General features: G+C 35.6%; 2 protein-coding genes across 2 annotated transcripts; one reads left to right on the top strand and one right to left on the bottom strand.

The window, feature by feature from the left end:
* Window positions 1-219: 219 nt before the first annotated feature.
* LOC108214052 (uncharacterized) lies at window positions 220-20,760 on the bottom strand. The gene is made up of 7 exons (XM_064089814.1): window positions 20,456-20,760; window positions 20,159-20,291; window positions 9,733-9,871; window positions 9,043-9,079; window positions 8,645-8,948; window positions 3,161-3,336; window positions 220-822 (listed from the first exon to the last, which is right to left on the bottom strand). Exons 1-7 carry the CDS (start codon window positions 20,636-20,638, stop codon window positions 220-222), a joined length of 1,575 nt encoding a protein of 524 aa, XP_063945884.1. The 5' UTR covers window positions 20,639-20,760.
* LOC135151254 (uncharacterized) lies at window positions 17,537-19,559 on the top strand. Its single transcript, XM_064089099.1, has 7 exons — window positions 17,537-17,882; window positions 17,977-18,251; window positions 18,361-18,522; window positions 18,613-18,714; window positions 18,806-18,872; window positions 18,963-19,061; window positions 19,154-19,559. The coding sequence occupies exons 1-7, from the start codon at window positions 17,691-17,693 to the stop codon at window positions 19,244-19,246; spliced, it is 990 nt and encodes a 329-aa protein (XP_063945169.1). The 5' UTR covers window positions 17,537-17,690; the 3' UTR covers window positions 19,247-19,559.
* Window positions 20,761-20,836: the final 76 nt, after the last annotated feature.

Here is a 20,836-nt window from a genome sequence, read left to right as displayed (position 1 = left end):
AATTATATGATTTATTCATGTACGTGTTATTCTGACTAAGATAGTAAGATATGACTTCATTTATCTACGAACTTATTTTATAAAAAATATTATAAATATTACTATGAAACGCGACTTATCAATTAGTTTAATGAGAAAACGGATCTTCTAATTTCTAATGTGTTCTAAAATTCAAAAAGTCTTGATTCTGTCTATCTGTAGCTTAACCCAATGAGAAGCTCAATCTCCCTCTATCGAGTTCCGGAATAGAGCCTTTGATGAATAACTTTGGACATGTTTCCATTGTACAAGGTACTGCTTTGCTGATGAGACAACAATATTCACCTGAGAGTGTTTTTGATCCCAAACCAGGCTATTTCGAGCCTTCCAAATTGCCCAACAGACAGGGGCAATTTCTGCACGTCTGTCAAAATCACTAAAACTGAGAGCTTTAGACAGCCATGTGTAAAAATCAGCTCCGTTATGTCGCCTCAGTTCTGGAGCAGCAAGGTCCCAGCACTGATCTGCAAAAGAGCAACTAACCAAAGCATGCATTATAGATTCCTCCTCTCTGTTACACACTGGGCAGATACGATCAATAGGCACAAATTTTTGATGCAAAATGGTTTTAGATGGTAAAACATTTGACAGAGCGCGCCATAATAAATTCAACACCTTAGGAGGTGCCTTAATTCTCCAGATTTTCCGCCACACACTATCATTATCCTCCACCCTCCATATTTCCTTCTGAGCTTGCAAACACCTGTATGCACTATGAACCGAATAAAGGCCTGAACTTTCCTTGTTCCAATACACACGATCCTCTGTAGTCCTGACTGAGAGCTGTGTTCAAAATACACCGAGAGTCTCTTTCATTAAACATATCTCTAATAAGATCTTCATCCCAGCTTCTATGGTATGGAGAGTCCTGACTGATAGCTGTGTTCATGCTAGAACACCATATTCAAACATTTAGTTTAAGAGTTTAATTTTGAAGTGAAGCAGAAAGAGACGATGATATCACAGCAAGTTACGGTTTGTGCACCTAAACATTAATACATTACATAACTATTGATATTTAAGTATGACAGTAACTTATTTTTCATAAATTAACTCCTAACCTATAAAAAGGTAGCCAAGGTGGGCTATTTTCAAAGCAATTCATCAACTCATTTTATATTATCTGTTTTGTTCTGTTAAGCATTGTTACCAAACTGCAAAATGGCCTTTACAAAGTATATCATTGTATTTCTAATTCTCCTGCCTTTCATTGCTGCTATTCCCATGCCAGAGCCCCCAACTCCAAGCAGTCCTCTAGGTATATTTATTATCTTTGCGACCGCAAAATAGTTTTTAATTTGCATACCATTTATTCGAGTATTTTGTTTTGACAGATGCTGTGCCGGGTAATTGTAACCGACCATGCGGTTTATTATATACGTCGGGTGATTGCAATAGGGACTGCATAATTAAACAGAGGGCAAGAGGTGGCGCTTGTCAGATGTATGACAAGATCTTGTATTGTTGCTGTAACTAATAATATAATTTATTTGAATAAGTTATATATCTCCTTCATTCCCATCTACACATTCAACTAATAATAAAATTGGTTATTTATATTGTCTTTAAAGATCTATGAAACACACTCTAGTCTTGGTCTTTAAAGATTATGAAATACGATTCATGTTTTGATGTATCTCTTTTGTCTTTAAAGATCTATGAAACAACCTCTTATGTCAAGAATTAAAACTTGTCAAAATCAAGACATGCTTTCATGTATCCCTTGTCTTTAATGATCTATAAAACAACCTCTTATGTCAAGAGTTAAAACTTGTCAAAATCAAGACATGTGTGTTTGATTAAAAAAATATGAGTAGAGCTACACATTCATAAAATTGGATAAATCTCTTTTGCACAAAATGACATGATATTGAGCTGAGATGCTTTAATTGGTGTTATTAATGCATATACGGGGCTATTTCAATCAAAACTTTAATACATGTCATTTTACGAAAAATTTTGTACCCGATTTTGTAAGTGGAAAATATAACAAAGAAAAGCTCTGTTTTGAGTTGAGCGCCAGAGTCGAAAATTCAAGTCTAATTAAAAATAAGGTGGGACTTACTGCATGTGTTTAGTCTATATTCTTCTGTAATCAAGAAAGATGATTGCAGTATTTGACATGGATGGAGGTAAATATATAGAAATGGCTCCAGCATAGATATATGAAAGAAGGCTTAAATTTAAAATAACCATCCAAGTTTGTACAAATGTACACACCAGCCACCAAACAAAAAAACTCGATAGTTTGGGCATCCAGCTTTAGCAGACCCAACACATTGGCCAGAACCATCGATTTGGAAAGGCAGTGTAGCTCAGATGCGACTTACTGAGAAGATTGAAGCGAAGAGAACAGTGCAGCTAGGATCTAATACATGGCTTTGTTTAGCCATCGACTGAGTTATTTATAAATAAATAATTAAAAGCAAGTTGGTAAACACATGGACCGCCAAATTAGTTGGTAAGCATCATTTTTATATAATTATCGTCAGCAGTCTAATTCCTTAACAATCATCACAATTGTTTCTGCAGTTGACTCCAACCAAATTCATTCATGTCATTTTCCAAAAATCATGATATTAAATAATCTGAAGCCTGTTTTATTTCGAACAGTTTTCCTGCCCTTATTTTTCCACTTGTAATACAATTTTTAGTCATTCTGAAGAATCTGAGCCATACATAAACACTCTAAAAAACACAGGGAAGTAATTAATCAAAAAATATATATTTACCACTGAGAAAAACTCACATACAGATACCAGGTACTGTGAACATGAACCAAACAAAAAGTGGAACTCAGGTCCTCGGGTATTTACACATACACACATATTTTTACTCGAGCAAGAAGATCATAATCCGAGATTTACACGTGCTGGCGGCCTCCTGCTCTGATACTCTCCAAGATTTCCAGCAAATTGAATGGAGTGCATATAATATACAAATGAAAAACCCGGAAGAAATGAGCAAAAAAGACCACTCAGAATGCAATCCTCAGAGAGAAACATGATTATTTTCGTCAAAATAATCTACCACTCAGCCGCAAACACAAACCAGGAAGCTCCAAGCAATTGCATGATGCACATATAGCTTATATAAGGAAATCAGGCTATGCTTCTCTTGCCAGACTAGGTCCTTTTCCTTGCAATTTTGCAGACATCAATCGTAGAGAATAAGTTATCTCAGTAAATGATGGTCGGACATTAGGGTCAGCGGACCAGCATTGTTCCATCAAATTCTTCCACTCACTATCACACCGTACTGGAATGGGGGGACGAAGAGTGTTCTTCACAATTCCACCTACATTCATAAATTCAAATAAATCAAACCAATACTGACTAGCAGAAGCTGGGGTGGACCAAAGATTTAAATCTAATGGGGTTCAAGTAGCAAAAATTTAGTACATGCATTGTGTTTTCAAAATTGGAAGTCGAATTTACCGGATACACAAAAATCAAGTCATTACTGGTTATAGGCTTATACCAGGTCAAAACAAAAATCTCCTTACAATTTGAACTAGATCATAACAAATTTTTAGAACAAGACAATACTAGTGGATCCATTCCCTTGTACGTAAATTATTGCCCACCGACTCAATAACTCAAATCAGTAACAACAAGCACTATACACAAATAAATATCTTGTGCTACCTTCAAACCTGAACTACCAAATATGGCAGGTCTTACGTCTTAGATTACAAATTTCTATTATAAAAATGCAAGATGCAGGTTTGTGTTCATTTGTTTATTCATTTAACAAAGACAAATAGATAGACCAGAGCATTTGGCATTAAAATTCATAACAAGATGATCCATTCATGAAACTTAAATGAAAAAGCTACAAACCTTGATGGTTGTCATGTTCACCGCTGTTTCCAACTAGGTTCTTCACCATTCACCTGCAGAAACCAGAGAGTGTAAAGCACTCTCTCACGAACCGGAGTCATTAGCTGTGGAAATGGCCGTACTGTACAAATTCAGAAGCTGGATGCCCAAGCTATCGAGTTTTTTTGTTTGGTGGCTGGTGTGTACATTTGTGCAAACTTGGATGGTTATTTTAAATTTAAGCCATGAAAGAATCAGCATAGAGAATAAGCAAAGCAGGTGCTAGCTAGCTAGATTAGTTATTTAAAACAAACTAAGTAGCTACTAATTAAGTAAAGTAGTACTATGCATTCTCCAGTAACCCCAGAATGGAGAAGAATGGGTCTTCTTAAAATTTGATAAGCAGCATTAATAAATAATCCTACTTACAGTCCAAAGCAGACTTGATCTAAGAGTTCATATTAGAAGTATAATAAAGTACTTGCACTGAAGCAATTATATAATTGAAGTTCTTGAGACAGAGGTTGACATATCTATAAAGAGGAGCACAAGACGGGTGACGAGGAAGATGAAGTTACCAGAGTCCTAACCATGGTTTCATCAAAATGTTAAGAGAAAGAAATAACCCAAGAGTATGAAATTATATCCCAAGGGTTACTTTTGGACCTCTTACATATAAAAAGAGGCCTAAATGCAGGGAAATATAGATAAAAACACAAAACCTCCACCTATTGTTGCTGTGATTTTGGCTAGAATTTCAATAGTTTAGCCAAGAGGATCAAGAGAGAAAAAAAAGACATTAAGTGCAGTAGTCAGTGAAAAATCAGTCATTTCTCCTTGCCCTGAGAAGAGATGACAGTTTTGTTGCCCTTCAGGGAAAATTTACTAAAAATTACAAAAAATTTTGGAAGGAAAAACAAACTCTCACATTTTTATGTATAAGATTCTTAATAGTAGATAAAATGAAGTTGACACAAGACAAAGAGTACTTGGGACACCTCAATAGTTACTGAACTAGCTACTAATGATAAGTTTTGGAAAGAGTTTAAAATCAGCCAATACAAGATCAACATTTTTGAAGTAGTTTACTACTAAGTAGAAGAAGCTCGAGACAAACGGGTCAAGATATGGTAGAATTTTTCTTAGACAAACGGTGGCATCATTAGTAGTCTAGTTTAAGGTACATAATTTTGTCATTCATTAGTGTTTTTTTTTTGGAAAGATTATCATTCATTAGTTATTTTTAAATATATATAAATAATTAGAGATCGGGTCTTCTTATTTCTAATATTTTCTAAAAAATTGAAAAAGCCATCATGATACAAGGCAATTAATATCCTTTTTTATTAATGAAGAATAAAAATATGAATAATATTATTTATAATTACAAAAAAATAAATGAAAAGTAAACTTACCATCGATAATATACAATAATATTATAAATACATGCAGATGGATGGTAAAAAATTTATGTCATTTCTCAAACTCATTTATAATATATAAAAATTATTGTAAAAACTAAATATCTAAAAGAAATATGAACAATCGTTTAATAATATTTAATCAAATTTCAGTATATTATCATAAATTTCTTAGGTAAAAGAATACAATAAAGTTAAAAATTAAATAATTAATAAAAATTTTAAATTACATTTTTTCGAGAATTAAATGTTAACGAGAGAGCATAACCTCTGTCGGTTAAAAATACGCTTTCATGCTAGACTATTATTATTCTAGAGAAATGAGCGCACCTTTGTGAATTTAACATCATATTCAAACATTTAATTTAATTTAATTTAAAAAAAAAGTAGAAAGAAATGATTATAACACATCAAGTTACGGTTTGTGCACCTAAACATAAATACCTTACATAAATATTGATATTTAAGTATGATAGTAACTTATTTTTCACAAAATAACTCCTAACCTATAAAAAGGGTAGCCAAGATGGGCTATTTTCAAAGCAATTGATCAACTCATTTTACATCATCTGTTTTGTTCTGCTAAGCATTGTTACCAAGCTGCAAAATGGCCTTTACAAAGTATATTATTGTGTTTCTAATTCTCCTGCCTTTCATTGCTGCTATTCCGATGCCAGAGCCCCCAACTCCAAGCAGTCCTCTAGGTATATTTATTATTTTTTCGACTGCAAATTTTGGTTTTAATTTGCATATCATTTATTCGAGTATATTGTTTTGTTTTGACAGATGCTGTTCCGGGTAATTGTAACCGGCCATGCGGTTTATTATATACGTCGGGTGACTGCAATAGAGATTGCATAATTAAACAGAAGGCAAGAGGTGGTGCTTGTCAAATGTATGACAAGATCTTGTATTGTTGCTGTAACTAATAATATAATTTATTTGAACAAGTTATATATCTCCTTCATTTCAATCTTTACATTTAACTAATAATAAAATTGGTTTATTTATTTCGTTTTTAATTATCTATAAAACAAACTCCTTACTTGGTCTTTAAAGATCTATGAAGTTGTACCACTATTATCTTTAAAGATCTATGAAACAACCTCTTATGCTAAGAGTTAAAACTTGTCAAAATCAAGACAGACTTGTCTGGTGTTATTAATACATATATTGAGCTCATGCCAATGCATGTCATATTTTATGAAAGATTTTGTACCCAATTTTGTGCATGAAACATTTTCCAAAAAATATACAACAAAGAAAAGTTCTCTTTTTAGGTGATCGCCAGAGTCGATTAATTCAAGTCTAATTAAAAATAAGGTGGGTTCTTGACTTCCTGCATGTGTTTAGTCTATGTTTTTAAGTTATCAAGAAAGATGATTGCAGTATTTGACATGGACGGAGGTAAATATATAGGAATAGCTCCAACATAAATATATGAAAGGATCAGCATAGAGAATAAGCAAAGCAGGTGCTAGCTAGGTAGCTAGATTAGTACTAATTTAAAACAAACTAATTAAGTAGCTAGTAATGAAGTAAAGTAGTACCATTCATGCTCCAATCACTCCAGAATGAAGAAGAATGGGTCTTCTTAAAATTTGATAAGCAGCATTAATCAATAATCCTACTTACAGCATTAATAAAGCAGAGACTTGATCTAAGAGTGCATATTAGAAGTATCATAAAGTACTTGCATCTGAAGCAATTATATAATTGAACTTCTTGAGAGGGAGGTTGAGATATCTATAAAGAGGAGCAGAAGACCGTGACGAGGAAGATGAAGTTACCAGAGTCCTAACCATGGTTTCATCAAAATGTTATGAGAAAGAAATAACCCAAGAGTTTGAAATTATCTCTCAAGGATTACTTTTGGATGCATTCGCATGAGATCCACAGCCATCAGTGGACCTCTTACATATATAAAATAGAGCTAAATGCAAAGAAAACTATAAAAACACAAAACCTCCACCAATGGTTGTGGTGATTTTGGCTAGAACTCCAATAGTTTAGCCAAGAGGATCAAGAGATAAAAAAGACATTAAGTGCAGTAGTTAGTGAAAAATCAGTCATTTCTTCGCCCTGAGGAGAGATGACTGCAGTTTTGTTGCCCTTCAGGGAAAATTTACTAAATATTACAAAATGTTTGGAAGAAAAGACAAACTCTCACAATATAAGATTCATAAGAGTAGAGAGAATTGAAATTGACACAAGACAAAGTGTACTTGGGACACCCCATGTGCTCAATACTTACTGAACTAGCTACTAAATGATAAGTTTTGGAAAGAGTTTAAAATCAGCCAATACAAGATCAACATTTTTGAAGTACTAAGCTTATATATCACTTCACTTGAAGTTGATTTTAGAAAACATTTTTGTAAAAGGGCTGCTTTTGACTTTAGCCATTCCATGGCAAAAGTGGTTTAATTTCTTAGCCATTCCAATGCAAAGAAATGAAGTTAGTGATGTTGGAACCAACTTAGCTGTTTGGCTTAAGATGGTAAAATGCACATGCATGCTATGCTTTTTTGTTTCTCTTGTAGGAAATCCTTATTCCATAAAGAGAAGCAGTGGTGGAGTTGTTTTTCTCCAACTTTGATGTAACCCCTATAGGGGGTTCTCAATGTTCAGGGAAGAGATGGAGAACCATGGTTAAGGCCAAAGTTCATGATGTGTATTTCACAACTGAGATTCTTCTGAGGGAAGTAGTTGCATGTAGAGTAGCTAGTTTTGAAGATGAATCTCCCCTAGCGATTCAGAACTGGTGCTGGGAGAGCCATTGTCATGCCTGCGGTATAGCAAAACAAACTGTCAAAGATATTAGTGTTAGATTAACATATAATCATGACTCCGGTATATTTGTGTGCATTAGAATGTTAAATGGAAAAATAAATATATATATTATGAGGTTGACAATGTATTATGCTTGCCATTCTTGCCTTTAATTACTGTCAATATAGTAGCACATCAAATGCAAAATGCACTACAGAAAAACCTTTAAATTCAACACCAAGAAAGTTTATCCAAACCTTTCATCATAATCATGTTTGAAGGAGCAACATGCTGATACAAGAAATTTATTGGTTTCTCTGTTAATTCGTTTCAAATAGATCGATCAGTATGATTGTTTGCGGGTTTGATTACTTGCCAGTTTTTCTGCTTAGCCTAAATAACATATATGGCAATGTTAAAGCATCTGCTTTAGTACACAATAAAATAATATCACTGTCTCCACTGAGAAGGATTTTGCAATATTGGAAGCGAAACTATATACCTTACGAACTAAGGACTTGTATTTGCATTGTTATCCACTTGAATTAGATGAGGATAAGCATTTGTGAGACAATTTTAAATTGTACAAACCTGATTGCATTCCGGGAGTAGTAGCAAGAGACATTGGAGCACCATAATGCTGTGAATAAGCAGCAGCAGCGGAGTTGAGTGATGAGTACTGATAGAGGTTATGGTGCGGGTACTGAACTCCATAGCTTTGGCCTCCAGTATAGCCGCCTGCAGGGGTTCCTCCGGTGGTTCCTTCCCCGAAGTTCAAGTAAGGGTAAAAGGCTGCAGCTGCCGCAGCTGCACCAGTGATCATTCCACCAGTACCCCCAGCTCCATACAAGGGATATTGAGCATGAGCTGCCCCTCCATACACACTATAGTAATTCTGCACGGGCAATAAATAATTATGTAACTGTATTTGATCCTCTTACTTCAGATGTATAAAAAGAAAGAAAAAAGATAAGTGAGTTTGTACAAACCGTAGGATAAGTGTAGTCTGCTGAGTATGGGGAGTACCTGGAGATTTTGAACAGAAGAAAAAGTAGATCATCATAAAAGACAATGTCGCAGAAGAAAACTAATAGAAAAAGAAGTTTGTGAAACAATAAGGTAACTAATAATGTTCATGCTCTGTGTTCTTATAAAGATCCCTGATTTATTTAAAAATCCCCAAATATTATACCAATTAACTGATTATACTCCAATTTAACTAAAAATTCGTAATAAATTTGAATCGGAAGTAGATAATGGATATGCATGGAGAAATGAAATAATAGTAATAATGATACTCCAGTAGTCACGTAATGCTACTGCCTGCTGGTGGAAGCACATGCATGTTCAACTTTAAGCAACTATGAGCTGTATTTAAGTTAGAGATGGTCCTCATCTCTGCAGTTTGACCATTGTCAGAAACAGTCAACAACCACAGAGAAATATATCTGCAGAGCATATATAAACCAAAGTTTTTAAGACTGTGTATGCACATTTCTTTATTTTTTTACTATTTAAGTTTATAAAATAAAAGCTCTAATGAATGTACATGGGTTATATAGTTAAGCAGGCATGCATGAGCTAACACTACTGTATATGGGTTGGCAATGCACATGCAGGGCAAGAAAGATAAAGAATAAAGAGGAATAAGCATGAGAGTGTATAAATAAAAAAAATACCCATAAAGGTTGTAAGGGATGCCTTGTTGAATGGCATAATGAGGGTAGGTTGTTGGTGAAGCAAAAGCTGTTCCCATCCCACTTTGAAATCCTGTCGCCTGGAAACCGCTCATTACCCTAAAGCTCTTCCCTCCTCCTCCTCCTGCTCATCATCATTTCACTTCTTCATTACATTTAACTACATAATCTCTTTATACATATACACGGGTCAAGTCCACAAAAGACGTAACTGACGAAATATATACACCGGAACTATTAATCTTTAATATGTACTTATATAGAAGAAAAGGGCTTGTTTTTGCACATATATACAGTGCAATGAGCTGTCATGCTTTTTTATAACATGTATCTTAAGCATATTTGTGGCTGTAAAGTAAATTCTTAGGCAAATGGGCTACCACACTCATTCTTCTCATTCACAATAAGTTACAACTATTCTGTGAGGGGAATTACTTTTCCTTAACTAGGGGAATATCCCAATTAAATCTGCCTGGACTTGTGTAGATATGTACTTGCAAGTTCCGGTATAACTTCCCCAACTTCATTACCAAATCAGACAAAAGCAAACACATTTATATTGAATTCATGAAAAGTGAGTATATATAGGTTGATTAAATAGCTATGACCTATGAAGTGAAAGGCAAGTTATAGGTATAAGTAGCTAGAGGGTTTGGTGGTAGATTCCAAAGATGGGCGCCCTGACGTTCAGGTTTTAGGAGAACTGATCACTTAATATGATAGATCTCGGTAAAGTACTTTAACCTAACACTACTAGAAAAACAGGATCAGACATCACAGATTAGACATCGGTTAAAAAAACCACCGATGTTAAAACCCTTTTTTACATCGAAATTTTAAAAACCGATGTCTATTAAAAAACTAGACATCATCTTAGTGTAGAACCGATGTCTAAAACATGTTTTTAAAAAATTGGCCGCGCTTCCCCGCTTCTATTCCCCACTTAGCCAAATTTTTCACAAACAAAAAAACCCCGCCTTTAAAACCCCGCTGCTTAGTTGATGTGTTGTCTGAACAAGACATCAACACCTGTCTTTAAACATAAAATTAAAAGGAAAAAGACATAAAACTAATAAAACTACCTAAATTAAATCATTTGTACAAAATACATTCTCTCTCCCCGTTCTTCCCCCTTTCTCAGCGAGCGAACCCTAGGTTCCAATTCGGCCGATTTCATCCTTAAATTTGTGCGATAAAGGTTGATTTGTACCTAATAAACTGATGTTTGTTCGATTACAATACTCATTTGCTTCTTTAATTCGTTTTTTCAACAGATCTCAGAGTTCAGTTCGAGTGTGGAGTTTGTGGGTTTAGTGGGTGCTCGTACTTCAGTTCGAGTTTGTAGGGAGTTCGAGCTCGGAGTCTGTTCAAGCTCTGTTCAAGTCTATTCAAGCTCTCTTCGAGTTGGAGGAGGTAATTTCTTATTTATTACTTGAGTTTGGGTATCCTTGTGGTTGTATGTGTATGTATATATGTATTTCAGTGTGTGTTTTTGGAAAATGAGATAGTTTGTAGTTGTGGTTTTTGGAAAATGAGATAGTATGTTTATATGTATTTGTATGTTTATATGTATTTGTATGTTTGTAGTTGCTTATCATAAACTGATTGGAGTGGTTTTGTATATTGAATTAGCTAGCTAGTGTCCTTTGTTTTTGGTCTTACAAAGGATAGCTATTTTATATTGTTCAATGTCGTATATATATGTTCAGTAAACTTACAGTAAACTGGTTCTTATATTGTTCAGTGTCGTAGCTGTGAAAATTAGAATATTGTAGCAGTTAGATCACCTTGAATGTGGAGTATACTGAGAAGTGGATTTAAATTATACGTGTTACACAATTTTATGCTATCTGTTTTCTCTTTGGTCTTGTTAATGTGCACAATTTTCTTCGAGGTTTAAATGATTGCTATGTTGTTAAGACCTTAATTCTAAACTTAATACTGGAAAATGGAAATGGAAGTGTATATAGGTGATACACTTGTATATACCTTTTTTGCTTAATTCAGAATAATTTGCAAGATAGATTGGTGTTATTTTAAATGTCACAAGCATGTTAAGGTTAACATCTATAGCAGTTATTTTACCTTGAATGTGGTGGTGTACAGTGAGAAAAAGCAGATCAAAATGCTCTGTTTTAGACTGGAACAAAAGGTGTATATTGGTGATATACTTGTATTTACCTATTCTGCTTAATTCAGAAGTCTGCAACTTAGTGATTATTTTATAAGGATAGGTATTTTATTTTATATTGGAGTGGTTTGTGCTCATATGATATGATATATATATATGTTCTATTATGTTATGTTTTTCTTAGTAACTAGGCTGTTTTGATAATAAGTAGGCACACTCACAACCCATCTGTCATTTTAGATAGCAAATTTTAGCAAGTTATTTGACAAGTAATTTGACAATCAGGTAGTACTTTGGGGACAACATGGACAAGTCATGGATTGCGAAAGATAGGGATTCACTAGAATATGAAATGGGGGTCGAGCAGTTTTTGATATTTGCTGAGGAGAACTCTTGTGACCCCAAAAAAATCCCCTGTCCTTGTTCACGTTGTGTCAACTTCAAGAAATATCCCGTAAAGATTATCAGGGGTCATTTGTACGAATATGGGTTTAGTTTAGGGTACGTTGATTGGATTTGGCATAAGGAAGAGTCTAGGACTAGGTCAGTAGTTGATAGTAATTGCCGAGGTCCTACCCCTGTCCCCGCTGCCCCCGTTGCCTCAGCTTCGGAAACAGTTAATGTTTGTGATGCTGCGTATAATTCAGGGGACTATGATAATGAATCGTACGAGTTTAGGAGGTTCTTGGCTGATGCTGAACAACCTTTATTCGATGGTAGCGAATGTACCAAGTTAGAGTCGATGCTGAAATTACATAATTGGAAAGCTAGGTTTGGAATCAGTGATAGTGCATTCACAGATTTGCTTTCTTCTGTTGGATCACTCCTTCCCAAAGATAATGTCCTGCCACAAAATGCATATGCAGCAAAGAAAACCTTGTCTGATTTAGGCCTAGAGTACGAAAAAATTCACTCTTGTCCAAACAACTGCATACTCTATCGGGGTGTATATTCTGATGTTTTTCAGTGTCCTAAGTGCCATGTATCTAGGTGGAAGGTAGGAAAACATGGTAAAGAAAGAGTCAATGTTCCGGCAAAAGTCATGTGGTATTTTCCAATTATTCCTAGATTTAGACGAATGTTTAAATCTCCTACCACCTCCGAACAAATGACTTGGCACGCAAAGCATCGAATACAAGACGGGAAGATGCGACATCCCGCTGACTCGCCTTCATGGAGAAATATTGATTATAGGTGGCCAGAATTTGGTAGCGAAGCAAAAAACATTCGCTTGGCTTTGTCGGCAGATGGGATAAATCCACATAATAATGGACTAACAAACAGATATACTTGTTGGCCGGTAGTTTTAGTAATATATAACCTTCCTCCCTGGTTAGCCATGAAAAGGAAGTTTATGATGTTAACAATACTAGTTTCCGGTCCGCATGAGCCTGGTAATAACATCGACGTGTATTTACAGCCGTTAATTGATGATTTAAAGAAGCTTTGGGAAGAAGGCGAACCAAATGTGTATGATGCGCATAGTAAATCATATTTTACTTTGAGAGCAGTTTTGTTATGGACAATAAATGACTTTCCTGCCTACGGAAACTTGTCTGGCTGCGTTAATAAAGGTTATATGTGTTGTCCAGTATGCGGGGATGATACCGTTGCTAAATATTTGAGCCATAGTAGGAAGATGTGTTATTTAGGTCATCGACGTTATTTGCCTAGAAATCATCCTTATAGGAGGCAGCGGGCAGCATTTAATGGAGAACAGGAGTTGGGGCACGCACGGCAACCTCTTTCTGGAGAAGAGGTCTTAGCGCAGCAAGAACGGATTAAATTTGAATTTGGGAGGGAAGGAAGAAAGTCAAAGAAGGTGGACTGTCCATGGAAGAAGAAATCGATTTTTTTTGAGTTGGAATATTGGAAGTTTCACCATGTTCGTCATTGTCTTGATGTCATGCACGTCGAGAAGAATGTGTGTGATAGTGTGATTGGCACATTATTGAATATGAAATTTAAGTCTAAAGATACGGCTGCTTCTCGTCTTGACATGATTGATATGGGGGTCAGGGCTGATTTAGCTCCTGAAGTCGGAGTTAGGAAGACCTACTTGCCTCCTTCTGTTTTTAATTTGTCAAAGGCTGAAAAAAAGGTAGTTTTATCATCATTAATGCATATGAAACTTCCCTATGGACATGCGTCGAACATAAAAAATTGTGTTTCGATGGATGAATTGAAGATGTTTGGGATGAAGTCCCATGATTGTCACATCCTACTGCAGCAATTACTTCCTGTCGCAATTCGTTCGGTTCTTCCCAAACATGTGAGGGTCACAATAATAAGACTATGTTTCTTTTTTAATGCTTTATGCTGCAAAATTGTAGACGTGTCGAAACTAGATAAGTTACAAACAGATGTCATAGTGACCTTGTGTGACCTGGAAAAGATCTTTCCAGCATCATTTTTTGATGTAATGATACATCTGGTAGTTCACTTGGTTCGGGAATTACGGTTATGTGGGCCAGTGTTTTATAGGTGGATGTATGCTTCTGAACGGTTTAATAAGGTATTGAAGAGTTACGTAAGAAACCGTTATTATCCCGAAGGTTGTATAGCAGAAAGCTACCTCGGAGAAGAGTCGGTAGAATTCTGCCAAGAGTTTGTTAATCAAAGTTGCACCACTGCTGGTATTCGCAAAGATGCAGGAAAGCTAAGTGGTCCATTATCTGTTGTGATAATGAAATCAATTGAAGAAAAAGAGCGAGATGAGGCTCATTTACATGTGCTTCTAAACAATCCTGAAGTACATCCATACATCGTGTAAGAATTTAATATCCTTGTAAATTCTTCACTTTTTTGTCCAAGTTTTGTATTGTTGTTTAATTATAATCATTTTCACAGAATGCATAAGGAGCATCTAGAGGAAATATACCGAGGAAAAAAGAAAAGTCTGCATTGGCTCTTGAGAGAGCACAATCGGCTATTTGCTGATTGGTTTGAGCAAAAAGTTAGTTTTTTTAGCGTTTCCTTTTGTGCACACTTTAGTGGCTGCGTAGTAATTAATATAGAATTGAGTTGATTTTTTGTTTGTTACAATTTGTAGGTTAGTAGTGAAATGATGAAGAATCCCCAAGACATTTCAGATACCATCAGATGGCTAGCCGGAAAGCCATCATTTTCTGTTTTTACTTACGAAGCTTATCTAGTTGACGGGGTTCGATACTTTACAAAGGATCGAGACCATGTCAGGGTTGTTCAAAACAGTGGCGTGTCATTAGTTGCTAAGACGGTCCAAGTGTCTAGTGCCAAGGATAAAAATCCCGTGGAGAGTGATATGACCTTCTACGGAGTGATTTTAGAAATATGGGAGCTGGATTATCATGCATTCAAGGCCCCATTGTTCTTGTGTAACTGGGCAGACAATGACAAAGGCATAAAGGTGGATGACCTTGGGTTCACACTTGTGGATCTAAGTCGACAAGGGCACAAGAAAGATAAATATGTCTCTACTGATCAAGTTAAACAAGTTTTTTATGTTGAAGATCCGGTCGATGCCAAATGGTCTGTTGTATTAACCTCTACCACCCGAGATTATCAAGAGGTGTATAATGATGATGATTTAGGAGACACAATCATGGAAAATCCCCCATTCTGCTCAGAAATTCCTACGTGTGATGTACCTGATGATGTTCAGCATAGTATTAGGAATAATATTGAGGGAACTTGGGTTAAACATTGATATGTGTTTAATTCTCGTATCTGTTTTTTATTTGTGTCCAAAACACATTGTCTTTCCCCGTTATTTAATTCTTGTATCTGTTTTTGATATGTGTAATGATGTTTTAGACTTTTAGTCATGCATCTGCTATTTAATTCTCGTATCGGTTTTGATTTAACTATTACTGCACATTTGCTATTCAATTTAATATATTACTATCATGCATCTGTTTTAATATTCTTGTATAAATACATGTGCATTACTATTTGATTAATATGCCATGGTTAATGATTTTATGGTCTTGTTTTTCAGATTGAAGAAGAAAAATGACACCTAAAAAGCAGAAATCCAAAGTACAATTCCGAGAAGGACCTGATTCCAATCAGGGAGATGAAGAATTAGATAAAGGTGTTGCAGAAATGGAAAATGCAAAGGCATCAAGTGAACCTCAACCTGAAATGTCAGAACAAACAGCAGCAACAGTTACAAGTACGGAATCTGCAAAAAAAAGGTATGGCAGTGCCCGAGGTGTTTCCGCTATGTACAAAGTGGTAGTGAAGAAGGCACAGGGAAAGAAAACTAAGGTCACATGCAATTCACTTGGAGTTCCCATCGGGGAGAATAGGCACGTACTACAGTCCTATACCGGGATGCTTGCTAGGACGATGATTCCCATCAACCATCCGAACTGGCCAAGTGTAGATGCTGAATTAAAAGACAAATTATGGCTTGATATTCAGGTTTCTAAATTCTTGAATTCTTATGTTTTTAAATTATATAAGCTGCTGGATATGCTTTTGATCGGAATAATGTTGATTGCAGGACACATTCAAAATTCCCAAGGAACTCAAGAATGCGGTGCTAAAGTCTGCATCCGCAAAGTGGAGACAATTTAAAGCGAATTTAACTAAGGATTACGTGAAGCCGAATGTTGGAAATAAGAAAAAGTTAAGAAAGCCTCCAAAGCAGTATGCTTTTATTGGTAAAGAGGCTTGGAAAAAATTTGTTGCTGAGAGGACCACTAGGGACTGGCAGGTAATATTACATCTTTCCATTTCTACAAGTTTTGTTAATTTTTCCATTTCTGGCAGGTAATATTTCCATAATATGCAAATATTGTTTGTAATTTTTGTTGCAGGCACTTAGTGCAAAACAAAGTTTACGAGTGAAAAATAGAAAATACCATCACCGCACGTCGAGGAAGGGTTATATTGGATTAATAGAAGAAGAAGTAAGAACAACTACACATTGTAATTGGATTGCTTCATTTTACCTATGTCAGTACTTTAATCATGTGTTCATTTTCATCAGCAAAAGAATGGAAATTTGGAGCCTGGAGAAATTCCTGATCGTGCTGTGTTGTGGAAAAAGGCTCGCAAACTAAAACCTGAAGAAGAGGTTGATTCAGATCTTGAAGACATATGTAAAACAATTGTGAGTATTTAAAAAGTAAATAGCATAGTCATTATTAATCAGCACTGCGAATGCAATTTTAATTTGAATGCAAATTTTTTTATGAAAGGATACTTTATTGGAGAAGCAAAGTAAAGGAGAATTTAATCCTTGCGGAAGTGACGATGTATTGACTACAGCCTTAGAAACTCCCGAACATTCAGGAAGGGTTCGTGGAGTTGGTAGCTTCGTCAGCCCATCAGTATTCTTCAACATACCGAATGGAAAGCGCTGTAGAATAACCAAAGCCGAGTTGTTAGCCCGTGATCGAGAGAGGGACGAAGAGTTGAAGAAAGCCAAGCAGGACATGGCTGAGGAGATTGAAAAGACACGGAAGGAGATGGCTGAACTGAGGACAATTCTTAAATCAAATGTTTCATCTCCTATGTTGTCTGATAAAGCAAGTTGTGATTCGAAGGCAGAAGATGCGCAAAAAGCTAAGCCTGAAAAAACTAAGCCAGCAATTGCAAAAAATCTTCTCGATGATGATGTAGCTATTATTGAGTATGCTGCAGTTCCACCAGAGAATAAGGTAATATAACTTGTGCATTTTGTAGTTTGTCAAAGGTATCTCCTATGTTCCTATTATTTCTTTAATTTAAATGTGTGCAGGGGCCGAAGAAATGTGAGTTGGCAGTGGAAACCATAGAAAACAAGGTGGCATTTGGCTTGCTATTTGATGATGAAAACATGAACAAGTCTATACATGGAGTGGCTTTGCAGCCCGGATGTGCTCGTGTCTCGGTGGATGGCGCAATTCAAGGAGACGCCTTGATTCCAATCCCCATAAAGGGTGAAATCGAGACAGTGGACCAAGCTGTTGGGTCTTATGTGTCATGGCCCCGAGACTTGATCATACTCCCAAATGCCCCAGTTGTCGAGGTATGCATGATTATAGGTTCTTTATATTTGCAGAAAAATAGGAGAAAAATTAGTGGTCTAAGTTATATTGAAATCATTTGCTTTATATATGCAGAAAAAAAAGAGAAAAGAAAAAGAACCTAAAACTGAGTTGGAAAAGGTGCAAAGATTGTTTAAGAGTGTCGAGATCAATAAGAAAGTTCCACAGCGCTTTCGCTTGTTGTATAAACATGCAACAACATTCATGAAGTCCAGCGGGGGTTCGATACAAATGCCATGTGATGCCGAGGTTTTTGGTGCTGAGAAAACAATTTTTATATTGGCTGAGAATATAATTGCTTTGCTCGAGTTCCAAATGATTGGGCAAGGTGCACTATCTGCATACATGGCGTAAGTAATCTTTCCAATTTATTCTTGTCGCTTCTGCCCTGTCTCATATTATTTGCTTGTGTGCATATTTATTTTGAAAAATAAATATTTTTTTTGATTTTTAATGCAGGTACTTGCATACGGTGGTTCGTGACAATGACGAATTGGAAATGTATGCTTTTTGTGATCCCGCAACCATATTCACCAACAGTACAGATATTGAACGTAACTTGGTGAATCGTTTGAAAGAGGGTAATCCTGACCGGCTTTTCCTACTACCCTATAATACCAAGTAAGTACTCCGTCCTTATTGGCCATTGGATATTTTTCTAATCCTGACCGGCTTTTCCTACTAATTAAAATTTTTTTGTAATAAACATAGTTGTCACTGGATATTGGTCATATTATGGGCTGGAGAAATATTTGTACTCAATCCTTTGCCTCGAGGAACTAATTTTCCTGAGTTGGAAAAAGCACTGACTAGGTATTTCCATTATTTGATACAGAGCTATATTTAATTATTGAAATATCGTTTATTTTGCACTAATTAATGTCACCACCACACGTGACTGCAGGGCGATGATTACTTTTAATGTTCAGGCTGGGAGGGGAAATAAAGCCCCTAGTATCAAATATATGCCGGTATAACCTTTGTTTTTTCTATTAATTAGGATCAGTTAATACGGTATTATTATATAGGTATGTTACTATTCTAATTTTATTTTTAAACAGGGATGTCCCAAACAACCTGGTGGGATTGAATGTGGCTATGTAGTTATGCGCTACATGAGAGAAATTATAATGGACCATGAACTGTCATTTTTAAAGAAGGTATTTACATTCCTTAGATTTTGTAATTGTCATATATATATATATATGTGTGCAGTTGGATAATTTATAATTTTATTTGTTTTACATTTCAGTGGGCTCTTAAGACGCGTAAGCTGATTTGTTCGGAAGCCGAGCTTGATGAGGTCCGGTTTGAGGCTCTTAGCCATATTGAATCATTCATGTAGTTGCAATGACTTTAGGAGTAATCTGACTTTAGGTTTCGTTTAGAAGTCTACTGCTGATTTTGGGAGTATAATGTGTAGTTAATGGCAATGCAGACTTGTGAATTGAAGTACTACTAGTATTGGTTGTGTTGTGGATAATTTGAATTAGTTGGCATCAGTACTAGTATTGCTTGTTGGTGAATTATGTAATTAGTTGGTGGATTAATGCAAATATGTTTGGTAATTGGTGATATTGTTGCTTGGGAAATTTGATTGTTGATTTGTTTTGAGATTTTAATTTTACATTTGGGCATGTTATATAAGCAGGTGGAACATGGACTAAAAAATGTGAAATGACATCACTTCTTTGAAAAACTGATGTCTAAACTACAGAAAGACAATGGATTTAAAAGTAACCTGATGTAAAAAAACACTATAGACATCAACCGATATAAAGAGATGATGTAAAAGAAAACTATAGACATCAACTGAAATAAAGAACTGATGTGAAAGACGAACATAGACATCGTCTAATTTAAACAGATGATGTGAAAAAAAGTAATTTACATCGGTTAGTTTAGGTAACTGATGTTAAAAATGAATATTACATCAGTTCCACTGCAAATGTGTTCATTTTTCTCTTGTGTGTCTCATGTTTAAGATCATATTCAGCCTCTATTATTACCATATTTCATATTAGAATCATGTAAAAAAAGATGATTTTCAATGCATAGACATCTGGTTCTTTAGTAGAACTGCTGTGAAAGGTGGTTCTAGACATCGGTCATAAACCGATGTCTAAGACCCCTACCTTTTACATCACATGCGAAGACATCGGTCCTGTTTTCAATAGACATCGGTTTTTAGCCGATGTCTAAGCCCTTTTTTCTAGTAGTGTAATTACCCCAAGACGAAAAAGATTGGAATGAGTACCATGTTTTGGAGTGGAAGGCTTGGATCTTTGGACACCCAAAGAAGCAAGATTACAATTAGCCCTCCTTCCATCGATCACAGGTGCAGCATCCACGCATGCTCTCATGGATGCCTCCGCTTCACGAAAAGTTACCTGATTTCACAACAACTAGAGTCAACCATACTGATCAAAAACATCCACCAAAAATGAGATTATAATTTCAACAATATCCCCATCATCTAGATCTTACACTCTCTCTAGTACATATATGTGTACACATATATTAATAATTATGATAGAGAAAAAATAAAACTTACAAAGCCATATCCTTTGGATCTGCCGGTGGTCTTATCAGTAATAACAACAGCTTCCAGGATGTCACCAAACTGCTCAAAATACATCTTCATGGTTTCTTTCTGCGTCTCCCAGGCTAAACCCCCCACAAACACTTTTGTGTAAGTTGTGTCTCCAAACTGCCCACCTGTATTTGCTGGAGTCATTTTCTTCAACAAGGATCTTTGTTGTTGTTATATGTATACAAATTTAGATGATGGTGTGATGATCAGACAAAAGAGAGTTAGAGATCCAGGGAGGGAGGGAAAAATAATCAAGATTATATGGAGAGAGGAGAAAAAATGTGAGATTGGAGGGAAGAGAAAGCAAAAGGTGGAAAATAACAAAGGACATGAATTATATAC

The sequence above is a fragment of the Daucus carota genome, chromosome 3 (genome assembly GCF_001625215.2).
Source record: "Daucus carota subsp. sativus chromosome 3, DH1 v3.0, whole genome shotgun sequence".
In the NCBI taxonomy this organism is placed as follows: Eukaryota; Viridiplantae; Streptophyta; class Magnoliopsida; order Apiales; family Apiaceae; genus Daucus; species Daucus carota.
Note: the sequence above shows the minus strand (reverse complement) of the source record. Positions and strands in the feature narration are given on the sequence as shown.